This window comes from Pseudorca crassidens, chromosome 13 (genome assembly GCF_039906515.1).
Source record: "Pseudorca crassidens isolate mPseCra1 chromosome 13, mPseCra1.hap1, whole genome shotgun sequence".
Taxonomy (NCBI): Eukaryota; Metazoa; Chordata; class Mammalia; order Artiodactyla; family Delphinidae; genus Pseudorca; species Pseudorca crassidens.
This window is the reverse complement of record NC_090308.1, coordinates 7,696,977-7,714,648: the sequence shown is the minus strand read 5'-3', so window position 1 is coordinate 7,714,648 and position 17,672 is coordinate 7,696,977. Positions and strand designations below refer to the sequence as shown.

General features: G+C 51.2%; 1 protein-coding gene across 1 annotated transcript in view; it reads left to right on the top strand.

Annotated features, from left to right (window-relative positions):
• IGF2R (insulin like growth factor 2 receptor) overlaps positions 1-17,672 on the top strand; it is a 109,853-nt gene that overhangs the window by 55,522 nt on the left and 36,659 nt on the right. The window contains exons 15-27 of the mRNA XM_067701612.1: positions 284-431; positions 931-1,108; positions 1,780-1,895; positions 2,338-2,506; positions 4,040-4,219; positions 6,523-6,624; positions 7,775-7,876; positions 10,168-10,363; positions 13,211-13,381; positions 14,180-14,323; positions 14,404-14,579; positions 14,842-14,929; positions 15,384-15,599. Of these exons, the coding sequence (XP_067557713.1) occupies positions 284-431; positions 931-1,108; positions 1,780-1,895; positions 2,338-2,506; positions 4,040-4,219; positions 6,523-6,624; positions 7,775-7,876; positions 10,168-10,363; positions 13,211-13,381; positions 14,180-14,323; positions 14,404-14,579; positions 14,842-14,929; positions 15,384-15,599 (1,986 nt within the window). The remainder of the gene's footprint in view (positions 1-283; positions 432-930; positions 1,109-1,779; positions 1,896-2,337; positions 2,507-4,039; positions 4,220-6,522; positions 6,625-7,774; positions 7,877-10,167; positions 10,364-13,210; positions 13,382-14,179; positions 14,324-14,403; positions 14,580-14,841; positions 14,930-15,383; positions 15,600-17,672) is intronic.

Below are 17,672 nucleotides of genomic sequence, written 5' to 3'. Positions count from 1 at the left end.
GTTGACTTTTCACGGCCGTTGGTCGTCCCGCTTTGAACACACTGGTTGTTTATTCACCCAGGAGTTCTGGGCTCTGACTCGGGTCTTCGGTGAATGCAGCAGAAGGGGCGTGGTGATGGGGGACCCGTCTCCAAGGGGAGAGTGTTGGTGATGGCGGTCCTGGTAGCTCCCGTCCCAGCCGTTGGGCAGGCCCGGCCGCGAGCTTCTCCTGGAGGCCGGGGGCTGAGGGGGCTCTGCTTCGCTGTGGTCTCGCTGACCTGGGATGGTCTTGATTCTTTTCTAGGGTTTTCTTTTGACTTGTCGCCTCTCACAAAGAAGAATGGTGCCTACAAAGTTGAGACGGAGAAGTACGAGTTTTACATCAACGTGTGTGGTGTGGTGTCCGTGGGCTCCTGCCAGCCGGACTCGGGAGCCTGTCAGGTGTCAAAAAGGCAAGTAACTGTTCCCAGTTCCCGGTCTTTCGTTAGGTGTCTTGTGCTCACAGGTGTTTTATTCTGGAGTAGGTGTGTTGTCTGCTGACCTCTTTGCTTTATGATGAGTGTTAAAACTCTGGGAAGACCTGGACTGAAAACCAGAGGATGCTGCTGGGAGCTTTCGTTTCCCAGGGAAGGAGCAGGACAGGAGTGGATTCGTGCAGCGCCTCCCTTCTGTGTAGTCGGGACTTCGCAGTTGTTGGATGGGTTTATGTACACGCTTCTCCCTTCAGTGTGTTAGTCCAGGGAGTTGTGCCTTAACCCAGCCGCGCTGAGCGTGGATTTGGGTCTGGTGTGGGGTGGGATTGCCCTCGCACCGCCGCTGCGCTGAGGTCCTAACCGCCGTCCCGGCACTGCCACCCCCTACGCTGTCCCCGGCGCTTCCTTCAGCATCGCAGCATCACAGAGCTTCTGGTCTTGGTATCTTTCCTGAGAAATGTTTGTTTATTTGTTTTAGTGGTGGGAAGTCTTGGAACTTGGGACGCAGTAACGCTAAGCTTTCGTATTATGACGGGATGATCCAGCTGAATTACAAAGATGGCACGCCCTACAACAATGAAAGGCACACGCCGAGAGCCACGCTGCTCACCTTTCTCTGTGATCGAGACGCCGGAGTGGGTTTCCCTGAATATCAGGTAGGAATTGTGCTGTGTGTGTGCACATGTGTGTGCCCGTGTGTGTGTCTGCAGAGCGACAGGCAAGGAGGGAGAGAACGTCAGTCTTGTAAAGGCAGGGGAAGAGAAAAAAGTGGTCAGGACAGGGCTTGTGACTTCTCTGGAGCGAGACAAGATTCTGTTGCAGGTGACGTAGGAGCTGGGATGGTCCCTGGGGATAAACCATCAAGCTGTCTGGCTCCTCAGGACTTACACAGGAGCCTGTCCTGGGACCTTTATTTAGAAGGAGAGCTATTTTTAGTCTGGTTTCCTGGGCAAATCGTCATCTCCTGTGATTTTAATTAATCCTTTTAGATTTGCCAGAGGACACGGGCAGTATTCATTTTCTGAGCTGTTGCTTCAGTGGGCTGTACACCTCAGTCACAGCCCGTGACACTGTTGGTTTTGGGTACAAAACACACAAAAGCATCAAAACCATCCCTTATTCCCGTTTAACAGAAGATAGGTTTCCATCTTAATTTATTGCTGGGCAATCTTCCTTTTAATAAAATGAGAGGGATGGGCAAAGTAAATTAACTTTCCTGTGGTTTTTATTTAGAAAAAAGTGCCCCGTCTTTTTAGAAATGCTGGCTTTGTGTAATGATTACTCTTTTCTGCCACCCCTCCCATGTCTGTCCTTGTCCTGAGATTAGGAAGAAGATAACTCTACCTACAACTTCCGGTGGTACAGCAGTTACGCCTGCCCGGCGGAGCCCCTGGAGTGTGTGGTGACTGACCCGTCCACGATGGAGCAGTACGACCTCTCTAGGTGAGGCATGTCAGCCTGCCCTTGGCCGGGCCCCAGTCCAGATAGCGCTGACTGAGCTCGATTAGACCCTGCTGGTGAGCATGTAACTCAGCCGATGATAGGGAATCAGGTTAGCTCTAGGTACAGGACCGAGGTGGGAGCTTTAAGCGGAAGGAATTCTGCTAATGGTCCTGTAGCCTGTGCGAGATCAACCAGTCTTCGCCCAGCAAAACCTCAGTCTTCACTGCATCATTTAAACCATGCCTGTCGGTGCAGAGGTGCGGGGCCAGTTCCAGGTGTGCCGGGGGCTGCATTTAGTGAGTTCGAGAACACAGGTGTGCCGGCTTTGGTAGTTTGGTGGGCGGGGCACGTTTCCTTCAGTATTTCTCTAACTGCTTAGAAGTGAATCGTAGGACCGAAATCTGTCAGCTTGAAAAGCATGCATTTCCCTTTGAAATTTCAGGCTAGCAAAATCCGAGGTTGGTCATGGAGGAAACTGGTATGCCCTGGACAACGCCGGGGCACACAGCACGTGGAGGAAGTACTACGTAAACGTGTGTCGACCTCTGAACCCAGTGCCGGGCTGCGATCGGTACGCGGCCGCTTGCCAGATGAAGTACCAAAACGACCAAGTGAGTCTGCCGTCCCCTCCTGAGCCCAGGACCTGGTGGTGGAGGGGCCTGTTTCGGGACTCTCAGATCTAAGCAGGCCTGGCTGCTGACGAGAAGCCCTCTGAGTGGGAGAGGGCCTCGGGGTGAACTCCCCTGCCCCCTACAGATGTGATCCTATTCGAGTCATTGTTCAGATTTAAAATTTTAAAAAGCCTGGGCGTCGGGGACCTCCTGTGCTCACAGTACTCGGCAGAGGAAGTGTCTCTGCGTGAGCAGCAGACATCTGTAAAGAAGAGTTTTTGCTTCCCAAAGCTCTTACTTCTGGACTAATTAGGGGGCCACCTGCTCGGTAGAGTTGCTGTGGATGAACTAGATCCAAGTGTTAGCTCTCGCCAGGGTGCGAGCTGCACTTTGTCATCCGATGGAATGCAGTTACTGCTGGAGCTCTGGTATGTTTCCCTGGGCTCCGTGCACACGGTGCATCTTAAAATAAAGATGTATGTGTGCTTCTTTAAAAATAGCATGTCGGGAATGTACTTTCCTGGCTTCTGTTACACGGCAGCTTGGAGGTGTTTTAAGGGAAGCTGGCGAGCGCTCTCTGGTGGTTCAGAGTGAGCACCCCGTGGTGTGTACACGTGTACATACGCGCGCGTGCTCTTTGTCGGAGCAGCGGCCTCAAAGGGCAGTCAGTCCTCGTTATTCTCAGATTCTGTATCTGCGAAGTTGTCTACTTGCTCATGTTTATTTGTAACTCCAAATCAGTACCGGGTGCTTTCACAGTCTTCCGTGGACATGCGCAGAGGGGCCTGACGTGGCTCTGCGTTCTCGTCTCAGCTCTTCTACCCAGACGGCCAGAGGGTGGAGACACGGGGGGTGGGCAGTGCGGTGTCGGAAGCTCCTGGCCAGGTGGGCGGGGTTTGAGTCCTTCCTCTGATTGCCCGTTAGTGGGGTGGCCTTGGATAAGTCACTTAGCATGTCTGAACTTCGTTTTCTCTTTTGTAAAATAAAGAAAATAGAATCTACCAGGATCTTGAGTATTCAGGATCACAGTCTGTGTGACATAAGTGTACATATAGGTCCCTCCAGTCGTCCCTTTTGGTGCGTGGGGTGAGGATTGGTTCCAGGATCTCGGCAGATACCAACAGCTAAGGATGCCCAAGACCTTTACATACAGTGTCGCAGTATTTGCACATCACCTACACACAGCTTCACTTTTGAGTTCCCTCTAGGTTACTTATAATACTTAACACAGTGTAAATGCTACGTTAGTAGATGCTGGTGGCAGATTTAAGTTTTGTTTTTCCTGGAATTTCTTTCCCCTGAATATTTTCGATCTGAATTTGGTTGAACCTGCAGAGGTAGAGCCTGTGGATATGGGGGGCTGACTGACTGTGTTTCCCCTCTGTGTACGAACGGTGGTTCAGCATTCATTAATTCAGCATTGGTAGCGAGTTTATGGAACACAACTACTGTGAATAATGAGAATCCACTGTGTTAGTAATGAGGAAATCAGTTGTTTTCAGAAGGAAACATAACGGACACGCCTGTTTGCAGGGTTCATTTTCTGAAATCGTCTCCATCAGCAACTTGGGGATGGCGAAGACGGGCCCCATGGTGGAGGACAGCGGCAGCCTCCTCCTGGAGTATGTGAATGGCTCAGCCTGTACCACCAGCGATGGGAGACGGACCACCTACACCACCAGGATCCACCTCGTCTGTTCCAGGGGCAGCCTGGTAAGGAAGGCGCTGCTTGTCACCCATGACCTTGGCTGCTTTGGGTGTCTCTTCACAGGGACAAAGGTTGATCTTAATTCTGCTTCAGGCCAGCATGTGATACAAACTCAAGGAGGCAAGGAGCACGGTGATGGTGCTTGTGTGGCTCTCCCTTCTCAACTTTAAGCCTGATCTCTTACTGCTGGTTTGTGACGTACACCGTATGGTCTTCTGTAGACTTGAGTTCTTTCTCTGAGTGGTACAGATGCCGCCCTGCCTGTTAGTCCCTGTGAGTTGGTGATCTGAGGATCACGGCTGCAGAATAGGTCTTAGAGACGGTTCAGTCCAAACAGCAGACTTCATAGAGGAGACTGAGGCTGGGTGCAGCTCAGGCCAGTGGGTGAACACGGAGGGAGGTGTGTGTAATACGTCAGAAAAGCAGGAATGAAAAATCAAGGCTGGGAAATGGAGGAGGTGATGGAGATTGCATCTGGGCCCGAGTTCCTCGGCCGGGGCAGAACAGAAGAGAAAACTCCAAATAGAAATGCCCCGGGGTCATTGGGAATAGTCCCCATTGGTTTTTTAAAAACAATGAGGTGGAAGGTGTCTAACATAAGATTTACCATTTCAGCTATTTTTAGATGTACAGTTGAGTGGCATTAAGTGCGCCTACAGTGCTGGGCGCGCATCACTGGTGTCCATTCCCAGAACTCTGTTATTCTAAACTTAATTTTTTTCTAACCTGGAGCTTTACATTTATACCTGGGTCACGTGTGTTTTTGAATAATTGCCAAACTCTTAGATGAAACTGAGTGGGAATAATAAAGAGCTCATGTTTATTATCAAACAGATTCTTTCCAAGGGCTGGTTCCACTTTTTAAGGGTCTGCTACAGCGTCCTCTCACTTCGTAGACAAGAACCCGGCCCGGTGTGTCCACTCCTCTCCGCAGGCAGGGGGCCTCAGTCACTTACATACTAGGCGTCCTGCAGACGCCAAGTTTTCTCTGTCCTTTGCCAGCACACGAGGTTTTCCCAAGAGATAATGTCTCTAGAGCTTAAGGTCACTCTGATAAGGGAAGGAAAATGTTAGCTGGCTGAGCACAGCCTGAGTTGTGCAAGGAAAGTGTCGCATAACTGAGCTGTAAACACACACTCTGATAAGCCAGAGTCGGCTTCCCGAGTTCTGCTCTCCGTCCCAGGAAGGAATGCTGGCTGCCCAGCCCGGCCCTCGCCTCCTGCTGGGCACGTCCGGGCGTCCCCTCCCTGGGCCTCATCCTGCTCCCCTTCGTCTCTCTGGTGTCTCGTTGCCACAGAGATAGTGGACAGTTCCAGGCAGTTCTCTCGGACCCTTGTTTTTCCAGCTTTCCTGTGACATCCTATTGGGACGGTGCTGGTCAGTTTGCAGAGCGATTGCACGCTGTTAACTGTATCCCTCATCAGTGCTGCAGGGGGGGGCGCATTTCATGGGCCCAGGAAACACTGAATGAGGGTCATGTCCCGGGGAGTTCCGCAGCCCCAGGACTTTCCAGAGCCGCGTGGTGAGGCAGAGGGATGGGTGTGTGTTTAGTTCACTGTTGGAGATGCAGCGGCTGAGAGGGTGGGGACTTCAGAGGGCGCTCGGTGGGTGAGGCGCGCGGGACAGCCTAGCATCCCCTTCACCTGTGTGTCTGGGCGGGCGTCTCCCCTCCTCGGTGCCTCCATTTGCTCATCTGTACACAGGGGGCGGGTAGAGGTTGTCCTGAGGCTCAGGTGAGGAATGCTCATCACACTTGTTAGTGAAAACACACCCAGGAAAGTGCCCAGATGGTCAGCGACTCACCGCGGGATGAGCACACCCGTGTAACTAGACCCACGGCTGCAGATAGAGCCCGGGAGCCTCCGTGTGCCCCTTCCCGGTCCATTCCCCCGCCCCGTGCCGATACCGCGCCCCATAGGTCAGTCTCGCCTGCGTCTGCGCTTGCGTGGCTGTGATCACGTGCACCGGCACCTTGGGCTCTGCCTCTTGTTCCGCATCTGGGTGTAGAACGGTTTTCAGAAGCGTGGACTGGACTCAGACCTAGGTTTGGATCCCAGTTCTACCACTGACTCCTGGCGTGACCTCAGGTGAATTTCCCAGCATCCGAGCGTAAGAGAGAACATCTCCTCGGTAGGAATGCTGAGGACACTGCGTTATAATTAGATGCGTCACGTGCAGCACCTGGCCTAGCACCGTCCCGTGAGAGTCCATAGATTTTAGCTCTTTTTATTTATCAGGCACGTATTCTTTTGGTTAGAGCAAGTTCCATTTTCTCATACTGACTTTTATCCCGGATTTGTCCTTTCAGAACACCCATCCCATATTTTCTCTCAGCTGGGAGTGTGTGGTCAGCTTCCTGTGGAACACGGAGGCTGCCTGTCCTGTCCAAGTAACGACAGACACAGACCAGGTACGGGTGCGGTCCCGGGCCTCTGGCCATTCCCACCCGGGTGTCCCGGCTCTGCACCCCTCCCCTTGTGCTTCTTAATCCCTTACAGCGTCTGCTTTTCCTCCGCCTCGACAGCAGGCATCTGGAAGTCATCCCGCGAGCCTCTCCCTCAGCCCCGGCTCCCAGTCCTGGGATGAGAACCAGGGCCTCCAGCTTTCCTCTGGGTTACTTCCTTTCTCTCCACATCGCTGTCCCTTAGGCGTGGCGGTGGCTCTGGGCTGTCCGTCACCACAGAGATGGGTGCTTAAATAGCACGACCATGCCTAAAACGTGCCCCATCGTCTGTCGGACACAGCCCGTGTGGTTTGACGTGATGTTTAAGGTTTTAATGCTCTGCTTCCAGCCGCATCCCTGCTTCAGCCCCGCGCCTGCTGCAGCGCCGGGCTCACGCCGCTCTTCGGCCTTGGCACGCGCTCCTGCCCTCGGTGAACCCCTGCCTGCAGAGCGTGGCAGCCAGCTGCTCTGAGATGTGTTCTCTGCCCTCCCAGGGGTGCACCTTGTGTTCACAGCACGGGGTGTTTTTCTTTATGATGGGACGGATTTCCCTCCCTCCCTCCCTCCCTCCCTTTTCAGGGCTCCATCAGGCAGCAGAGCCCAGGCTTACCCAGATGAATGTTCCCAGCGCAGAGTCCCGGGCTTGTGGGACCCAGGGAGGGTGGGAGTCGGGGCACGCCACCCTGGCCCGCCGGCAGTGTTTTCTGAGGGTGTGGCCACTGCTCCATTCTCTGCATGTGGCGGGTGGGGTGGAAAAAAGACACGAGGCGGTGGGGGAAGGGAGGGCTCGTTATCCTTCTAGAAGAGGGGAAGAGACGGGTTTATTTGTGGGTCTTTACGGTTCCTCACTTTTCTTTGGGGGTCAGCAGCGGTCTTGTTCAGGTAAGTGAAGCAGTCTTAGGAGCTCAGATGAGGTCAGCGTCTCGGAGCTGGTGTCCCACATGGAGCGCTTCAGATGCGGTATTGGAAGGGGCCGTGAGTTCTCCCAGGGCTGCTTCTCGGACGGGGTTTAGCGTCAGTGCAGTCCACACGGGGCAGGCTTTGGAGCTGCTCTGTCTTTGCCATGTTCTCATGGACCAGGTTTGAATGTGCCTCTTTGCCTCTTTTGTTCCTGCAGGCCTGCTCCATCAGGGACCCCAACAGTGGGTATGTGTTTGATCTGAACCCACTAAACAGTTCCCAAGGATATGTGGTCTCGGGCATCGGGAAGACTTTTGTGGTAAGGCTTGTGTGATGAGTTCCGATTTGCCTTGAAAGGATGGGAGGATGCGTGGAAGTCACCTGCAGCTGGCTGCAGGGGAGGCGGGTGCCCTCAGGAATTGCCCAGGGCCCTGTGATGGCAGCTTTTACCCAGGAGGAGATGAGAAAACCCAGATTGAAGGGGAAATGAGGTGAAACCGTCGCCCCATCCTGTTATGCTGCAGATGTGAGGGTGTCGTTCTTTAGAAAACAGGCTATTCCTAACCCGTGGCCACGCGTCTGGAGTGGTGGTCCCAGGCCAGCAGCGTGGGCATAGCCTGGGAGCTTGCAGGAGGTGCAGTGTCTTGTGGGTGGGGCCCAGCAGCCTGGGTTTTTTGTTTGTTTGTTTAAACTTTATTTATTTATTTATTTTTGGCTGCGTTGGGTCTTAGTTGCTGCGCATGGGCTTTCTCTAGTTGTTACTCTGTTGCGGTGCGGTGGCTTCTCTTGTTGCACAGCCCAGGCTCTAGAGCGCAGGCCCAGTAGTTGTGGCGCATGGGCTCTAGAACACAGGCTCAATGGTTGGGGCGCACGGGCTTAGTTGCTCCATGCCACGTGGGATCTCCCCGGGCCAGGGCTTGAACCCGTGTCCCCCGCATTGGCAGGCAGATTCTTAACCACTGTGCCAACAGCAAAGCCCCAGCAGCCTGTTTTGACAAGGCCCCACGTGGCTCTGATGCCCACTGGGGTTTCAGAGGCACTGGTCAAGTGGAAACGATATTCCCCTATTAGAGGGAGACGACTGACGGCAGTGCTCTGGGATCTTCTGACGGCGCTTCCTTCACGGGCGGCCCTGACAGGGTGTCTGGAGCGGTGAGGAGGAAAATCTCCACTTAATGCTGTTCTGTTGTAAACTAAGCGCTGCTAGACAGGGAGAAAGCTTTTAAAAAATCTTTATTTAGGTTTAACAACTTCCAGCAAAATCCAGTGGAAGAAGAGAATACCCTTTGAAAGCAGGAAGTTGGGGTGAGAATGTCATAGCACTTTGATGCAAAGGGGACTTTGCAGGCACAGCGCATGCGGGAGGGCCTGCGGATTGTTCCAGAGCCAGAAGGCACCTGACAGGGCTCGTCACTCAGCAGCACAGTGGCTTGCAGCCCTCCCTCTCCCCACCCCCTCTCAGACCTGCTGTTCTGGAGTTCGGCTTGTACCAGGTTATCACAGGTGACAGTATATTTGGCTGTCGGTGTGAGTGTGAGAAACAGACAGGACCTTTGCTGAGCCCCACAGGGAGCATGTCGGAAGAGGAGAGTCCCATAGAGGACATGCCAGAGACGGCGAGCCCAGGGAGAACATGCTAGCAGAGGAGCTCTGTAGTGGACATACCGGAAGAGGTGGCCCCGTAGACAGTGTGCTCGAAGCAGGCCGGAAAGGCTGTGCCTGTGCAGTAGCAGGGGCGGGAGGTGGCAGGTGCACAGTTGCGGACAGCAGGGACAGACTGTGGACGATGCAAGTGGAAGTGGAGTTGATTAGTGGGTGTCTAGGCTCCTGGGAGTCAGGACACAGCCCTTGTGCTGCCAGAAGGGCTCAGGACGCCACCGCCCACCAGCCGGCTGCTTGGCACTGTTCCCTTATCACCTGGCCCTGCCGGGCTCAGCTGCCCCTACTTCTGTGACCACGCAGCCCACGTGGCTGCAGGGCACCTGCCTGGGTGTAGTCTTAAGTGGCCATTTCTTAAGTAGTAAACTTTGGTCTGAAGGAAAAATACTTTGTACGTGTAGTTCTTAACTTTTTATACGTCGTCCACATACCAGTTGTAGAGAAGTCTTTCCTTTTCGTGTCTCGTACCGAAGAGCATATCCTGCTTCCTTATATCAACTACTGGATTTAAATCGAATGGTATCAACAGCTTTAAGAAATACAGGGGTATCCCATTATATTTACTTTTAATTAATGTGACTTCAACCATATATGCTTTTTTTTACTGTAAAATTCTGACTACTTACAGTTCCTCTCTTATATATGCTGCATTGTTACGTGCAGTGTGTCTCATGCATTTAGAGATACGGGGCTGTATAAATAAAGCCTTACAGGCAATTTATGGGCATTGCCGTTTGGACTTTGATTTCTGCTTTATGTACTAGCTTCAGGGTTTAATTGCCCAGGCATGGAAAGTTGGTCATTTGCCTAATAAGGAACAAATTATGCAATTGTTTGGATAACAAGCAGGCAACCCTGTTTGGCTGGGCAGGGTTTGAGTTGTTTGGGGTTATGTTCGCGGTGAGTCACGTGGCCTGAGTTGGTGTGTGGTTCTCGCTGTCTGGCCTGCAGTTTAACGTGTGCGGCGCGATGCGCGTCTGTGGCACCTTGGATGGAAAGCCAGCTTCTGGCTGTGAGGCAGAGACCCAGACGGAAGAGCTGAAGAATCTGAAGCCAGGAAGGCTGGTGGGACTGGAGAAGAGCCTCCAGCTGTCCACCGAGGGCTTTATAACTCTGACCTACACGGGGCTTCCTTCCCACCCCAGAGGTGAGCTCACATCCCTGTGTTTGCAGCTAACCGGTGTCCTGGGGGTTCCATGACTGTAAACCTTTCAGAGTGTAACGGGAGTGCCTGTAGACTCTGAGTCCTGGCCACCCTCCCCGCCTCTGAGCCCCACGTGCCCAGCCTCTGGTGTGTTCTCCCAGCCGCCTGAGTGCATCCCGCGGCCGGAGGGGTCCCGGCCACTAGGCTCTGCTGTGCCCGCCCCCAGGTGTCCTCCACCTGCACCTCCGGCGGCTCCTCTGATAGGAGTGTGTTTGCTCGGCCTTTTGTGCTGTGTTTTTCAGGTATTAAAGAAGCGGTGGGTGAAGGTAACAGAAGTTACTTTGTTTTTTCCTAAATTTCTTTCTTTCCGCCAATTCCTCTACTCAGTCTTGATTGTCTCTTTAAATACAGTTTTGCATCTCCAGTGGGTTCACGTTTCTACTCCTTCCTGCAGCTGTGACTGTAAACTGAACGTTGCCATTTTTGGTGTCATAAGGTGCAAGGCCGAGTCTGAGGGCCTCGGGAGGACGGGGGTGGTGGAGTCACAGCTGCCGTCGTGAATGCTTGCCGCGTGTGCCCCCGTGTGGAGTGCTGTGTGCGCTTAGCGGGTTGGTTCTCCGCCAACCCCGTGCATCTCATTTGCGCTCACACCCTCTGCTTAGCCACCTTCTTGCTTCACAGGTGACGAAGGCCCCGGAAGGCCCTGTGCCCTGGACAGAGCCACTGGCTCAGCGCCGGGCAGAGCCAGGGCTGGCAGCCAGGTCTCTCGATCCTCATCCTGGCTCTGCCGACTCACACGCTTCTGCTTTGCGTTGAGGATCGGAGGCCCACAGAGGTGCAGCCACATCACACACACAGCCAGTGAGCGGCAGGGCGGAGGTTGGAACCCGCGCCTTCTGGCTTGTGAACCTGTGCTCTGTGCACCACACCGGCATGGACTCAGGAGGGGGCAGTCGTGTGATGTGTGGGGCGGAAAACATGAGGGGCGTCTGAGTCGACGTCAGAGGAACCTAGTATCCAGAAGGGAGTGGGGACGGCTCTGCCCTCCTGCACCCGTGGCAGTGTGCGGTCACTGGCTACTTTTGCGCATCGCGCTCAGGCTGACGGATCCATGAACACGCTGGGAAGAGAACTCTGAGGGCGTCGAAGGAATGAGTTCAGGATTCTTGTGAAGGGGATTGAAGAATTGGGGTCTTCTTCAGGGACAGAAAACATGGGGCCTGGGGGCTGCTATCAGATCCTGGAAGGGTTGTCCTAGAAAGGGAATTGATCTTGTTCTGTATCATTTGTTGGGGAGGGTTTGGACCACAGACTGAGATAATTTTAGTTGGTTAGAGGAGAATTAGTAGAGCCGGGGGAGTGGTAATCCTTTGCTTTACAGGTGGAAAGCTCTTCAACTCTTGGTCAAAACAGTCAGGTGCTCACTCACTTCAGTATCCAGAAAGCAGCGTGCGTCATTCTGGTTTATAATTCTTCTGCTCTGCAGTTCCAGAGTGCTGTTTAAAAATGAAATAGATTAGGCATTTATATATAATTTTTTTTTTGGCCCTAATCGTGTGGCTGACAGCCGCTGACACTTATTCTGCTGGGTTTGAATCCAGGCGCTGGCAACCCCAGGGGCACAGCACATATATAACCAGCCCTTTTTTTTTTTTTTTACATCTTTATTGGAGTATAATTGGTTTACAATGGTGTGTTAGTTTCTGCTTTATGAGAAAGTGAATCAGTTATACATATACATATGTTCCCATATCTCTTCCCTCTTGCGTCTCCCTGCCTCCCACCCTCCCAGTCCCACCCCTCTACGTGGTCACAGAGCACTGAGCTGATCTCCCTGTGCCGTCCAGCTGCTTCCCACTACCTATCTATTTTACGTTTGGTAGTGTAGAGCCGTGCTGCCCCAGACTTGCTCCTTACCCTCTTTTTGCCTCAGTTTCCTCCTGTATTAGCCGGGCATCTCTGGTCCCCTGTGAGGGTTAACGTGTTGATGACCCTGGGGTTCTTCCCCTAGCGCAGCCTCCGGTGCTCACCACCCACCCGTGGTCCCCGCCCTGCGGGAGCCCAGAGTAGCAGCCAGCCCTGTCCAGTGGCCGAGGGACACTGGCTGCTCCTCTGACGGGGTCGCCTGCCACTGTGCTAGCTCACTCCCGCTGACCTCCTGCTTCTGGAACTGGGGAGGCCCATCCTCGCCCATCCTCCCCACCTGAGCCTTGGTCCTTGCTGTTCTCTCTGTCCGCAGTGCTCTCCCCTCAAGACTGCCAGGCAGTTCATTTCTTTTCTTCCCTTCTTCAGTGGGGGGGGGGCTCAGATGGCACCTTCTCAGGGAGCCCGGCCACTGCGTTGGAAACCGCTATGCCTCTTCCCCACCACCCTTGGGGTTTCTTAGGCCCCGTCCCTGCTGCGTTTTCCTTCGTTTCCAACTGATCTGTGAGGGGTTGCCTTTTGCTTACTACTTGGGCGCTGGACTGGAGTGTCAGCTCCCAGTAGGGCGGGTTTTCTTGTTTCTTTCACTCCTGTGTGTAGTAAGGAACTTAGTAAATATTGTCCAATAAACCCGTAAAGGAGAGTGGATGGATAAACGGATATAGCATTTGCACACTTCCTGGAATAGAAGAATGCCAAGACACCGAGTTCACGGTGTACACCGTCTGTACGTGGGTCGCTATCACAGTGAACGTGGCCACTTTGTAGTTCAGATTGGGTCCCTGAACCAGACCCGGCGCTTCGCCGTGGTTGCCTTAGAGGGTGGCTTGGAGGCTCGTTCCCAGGCACACTGTCCTGGTGCCACACGCGTGTTAGGCTGCACCATGATTGCTGTGGTTTCCTACAGTCTGGTCTTCTTGTTCGCAGGGAGGGCTGATACTTTCATCATCCGCTTCATCTGCAATGACGACGTTTACCCAGGGACCCCCAGATTCCTGCATCAAGACATTGACTCTGACCTGGGGATCCGGGACACATTCTTTGAGTTTGAAACTGCATTGGCCTGTGTACCTTCTCCAGTGGATTGCCAAGTCATGGGTGAGGCCGGGGGACCAGGAATTAAGAGGCCGGTCAAAAGCGTGTGTCTTTGCCTGCGTGTGTGTCTGTGTGTGTGCGCACATGTGTCTCTGTGTACTGTATGTTTTACTTTACAGGCAGCATGATATATGTGTTACATATTTTCTTTGAATGATACTGGAATTGTAAAGCTTCTCTTGAAGAGAATCTAGATACATAATTAATGGTTTTGAGCTATAGTTTGGGATCAGAAGCTGGTTAAGAACGGAGAAGAAAACTAGGGGAAAAAAATCAAGTACACTGTCAGAGCTTCTTACAGTGTAAGAGAAGAAAAGAACAAGAGGATAAAGCTCCGTAAGGTGTACCTGGATGCTGAGCCGGGTCTCCAGCAGCCCTCATTCTTTGTGGTGGCCCCCAGCCTCACCTCCACACCCGTGGTGATTTGTTGTAATGGAGGTTTTGAGGGTCAGGGCAGGTGTGTGTTTCTGTAGGAGAAGCCTCTCGGCTTCCTGAGGATCTCCTCATTTCTCTGTTACGAATATTTTTATTTTTTAAAAAATATTTATTTATTTGGCTGTGCTGGGTCCTAGGTGTGCCAGGCGGGCTCCTTAGTTGCGGTATGCGTGTGGGATCTAGTTCCCTGACCAGGGATCGAACGCGGGCCCCCTGCATTGGGAGCACTGGAGTCTTAACCACTGCGCCACCAGGGAAATCCCTGTTATGAATGTTAAGTTCGTGCATGCTTGGTCTTTGGGGTTGAAAGACGGTGCCCAAAGCTGCCAGGAAGGCAGGGAGTTCCAGCGTTTTCATGTGTTTCAGACCTCGCTGGGAACGAGTATGATCTGAGCGGCCTAAGCAAAGCCAGGAAGCCTTGGACTGCGGTTGACACCTCGGCTGATGGAAAGAGGAGAACCTTCTACTTGAGTGTCTGCAATCCTCTCCCGTATATTCCTGGCTGCCACGGTGAGTTCCGAGCAGTGGACTCAGGTTCGTTCTGCCTTTCCTCCCACCCCCGAGTTCATCGGCTTTCCTGGCCCTTCCAGGCAGTGCAGTGGGGTCCTGCCTCGTGTCGGAAGACAACAGCTGGAACCTGGGCGTCGTGCAGGTCAGTCCTCAAGTTGCCGCCAACGGGTCCCTGAGCATCGTCTACGTCAACGGCGACAAGTGCGGGACCCAGCGCTTCTCCACCAGGATAACGCTCGAGTGCGCCCACACGACGGTGCGTGTCTGCCGTGCCTCATTCTCACGCCCCTCCAGTCTCCAGATCTTCTGTCTGATGTAGAACTTGCCTGAGTTTTCAGGGGTTTTAGGCCATCGATGGGGTTTGACTAGAATGTGCTGTTTCCCCCCAGATCTGATGTGTTTCATAAGTGCCATGTATTTTTCTCGTGGAGGTTAAAAGTTGGGTATTAGTTCTAGCTACCATTTGACTCATTTTTTAAATAAATGAGAACACAGTGAGCTGTTGGTTTCTGTTGTAGGGATCCCCGACCTTTCAGCTCCTGGACGACTGTGAGTATGTGTTTGTCTGGAGAACCGTGGAAGCCTGTCCCGTCGTCCGCGTGGAAGGTAAGACCCAGCCCTGCTCACTGATGCTGGTGAATGTGTGAAGTAGGGGGTGTTCTAACAGCATCTTAGATGTGAAACCCCATGCATGATCATGAAGCATCCATTAGTGGACGGACAGCTGCTTATCCTTGATTTTTTTTACTCCACTCCATTGCTCACTTTGCCAGCTACGTTTTCCTCACCTACCCAGACTGATGGACTCTCGGCATCTCACGCTTGAGAATATGAACGTGGGGTTTGGTTTTGTTTAAGTGGATCTTCATCCTGTGACCTAAGCTTTTCGAGAAAGCTGTTTGTCAGGCAGTTTGTCTTATCTATACAGACAAAAGGAGAGAACGTGGAAGTGATGTTTAATGCCTCTTTTAAGACAGTACTTAGCTGATTAAAAGTTGCAGAACTTTTGCCTCAAGGTGTGAGTGTGTGTAATTGCCCTTCCCTTCTCGTGTTCTTGAAGGGGACAACTGTGAGGTGAGAGACCCAAGGCATGGCAACATGTATGACCTGAAGCCTCTTGGCCTAAATGACACCATCGTGAGGGCTGGTGAATACACCTATTACTTCCGGGTCTGTGGAAAGCTGTCCTCAGGTGTCTGCTCGACCGATGACAAGTCCAAAGTCATCTCATCCTGTCAGGCAAAGCGGGGACCCCAGGGATTTCAGAAAGTGGCAGGTACCATGGTTGTTTCTTCTCTTTTTGCAAAAGGATGGAATTCCACATTTAAGATGTTATGATTATATCTTATGATTTAAGATCTAAAGATTATAACTTTCCTGAGTAGGAGGAATGTCTGCTGTGTTCCTGTAAAACAGTGTGTGAGTGAGTGTTTTTTTTTAAATCTTTCTTGGAGTATAATTGCTTCACAACACTGTTAGTTTCTGTTGTACAACAAAGTGAATCAGCTGTATGCATACATACATCCCCATATCCCCTCCCTCTTGAGCCTCCCTCCCACCCTCCCTATCCCACCCCTCTAGGTCATCGCAAAGCTGATCTCCCTGTGCTATGCTGCTGCTTCCCACAAGCTAAATATTTTACATTCAATACTGTATACATGTCGATGCTACTCTCACTTCACCCCAGCTTCTCCCTCCCCCACCACCCCGTGTCCTCAAGTCATTTCTCTATGTCTATGTCTTTATTCCTGTCCTGCCCCTAGGTTCATCAGAACCATTTTTTTTTAGATTCCATATATATGTGTTAGCATACGGTATTTGTTTTTCTCTTTCTGACTTACTTCACTCTGTATGACAGACTCTAGCTCCATCCACCTCACTACAAATAACTCAATTTCGTTTCTTTTTATGGCTGAGTAATATTCCATTGTATATATGTGCCACATCTTCTTTATCCATTCATCTGTTGATGGACACTTAGGTTGCTTCCATGTCCTGGGTATTGTAAATAGTGCTGCAGTGAACATTGTGGTACATGACTCTTTGAATTATGGTTTTCTCAGGGTATATGCCCAATAGTGGAATTGCTGGGTCATATGGTAGTTCTGTTTGTAGTTTTTTAAGGAACCTCCATACTGTTCTCCATAGTGGCTGTATCAGTTTACATTCCCACCAACAGTGCAGGAGGGTTCCCTTTTCACCACACCCTTTCCAGCATTTACTGTTTCTAGATTTTTGATAATGGCCGTTCTTCAGAATGGCCAGCGTGAGGTGATACCTCATTGTACTTTTGATTTGCATTTCTCTAATAATTAGTGATGTTGAACATCTTTTCATGTGCCTCTTGGCCATCTGTATGTCTTCTTTGGTGAAATGTCTATTTAGGTCTTCCACCCATTTTTTAATTGAATTGTTTGTTTTTTTGACATTGAGTTCCATGAGCTGTTTGTATGTTTTGGAGATTAATCCTTTGTCCCATTGTTTCATTTGCAAATATTTTCTCCCATTCTGAGGGTTGTGTTTTCATCTTGTTTATGGTTCCCTTTGCTGTGCAAAAGCTTTTAAATTTCATTAGGTCCCATTGTTTATTTCTGTTTTTATTTTTATTACTCTAGGAGGTGGGTTAAAAAAGATCTTGCTGTGGTTTATGTCAAAGAGTATTTTTCCTGTGTTTTCCTCTAAGAGTTTTATAGTCTTACATTTAAGTCTTTAATCCGTTTGGAGTTTATTTTTGTGTATGGTGTTAGGGAGTATTCTAATTTCATTCTTTCACATGTAGCTGTCCAGTTTTCCCAGCACCACTTATTGAAGAGGCTGTCTTTCCTCCATCATATGTTCTTGCCTCCTTTTTTGTAAATTAGGTGACCATACGTGTGTAGGTTTATCTCTGGGCTTTCTGTCTCTGGGCTTTCTATCCTGTACCACTGATCTATATTTCTGGTTTTGTGCTAGACCATACTGTCTTGATTACTGTAGCTTTGTAGTATAGTTTGAAGTCAGGGAGCCTGATTCCTCCAGCTCTGTTTTTCTTTCTCAAGATTGCTTTGGCTATTCGGGGTCTTTTGTGTTTCCATACAAATTGTAAACTTTTTTGTTCTAATTCTGTGAAGAATGCCATTGGTAGCTTGATAGGGATTGCATTGAATCTGTAGATTGCTTTGGGTAGTGTAGTCATTTTCACAATATTGATTCTTCCAATCCAAGAACATAGTATATTTCTCCATCTGTTTATGTCATCTTTGATTTCTTTCATCAGTGTTTTACAGTTTTCTGAGTACAAGTCTTTCGCCTCCTTAGGTAGGTTTATTCCTAGGTATTTTATTCTTTTCGTCGCGATGGTAAATGGGAT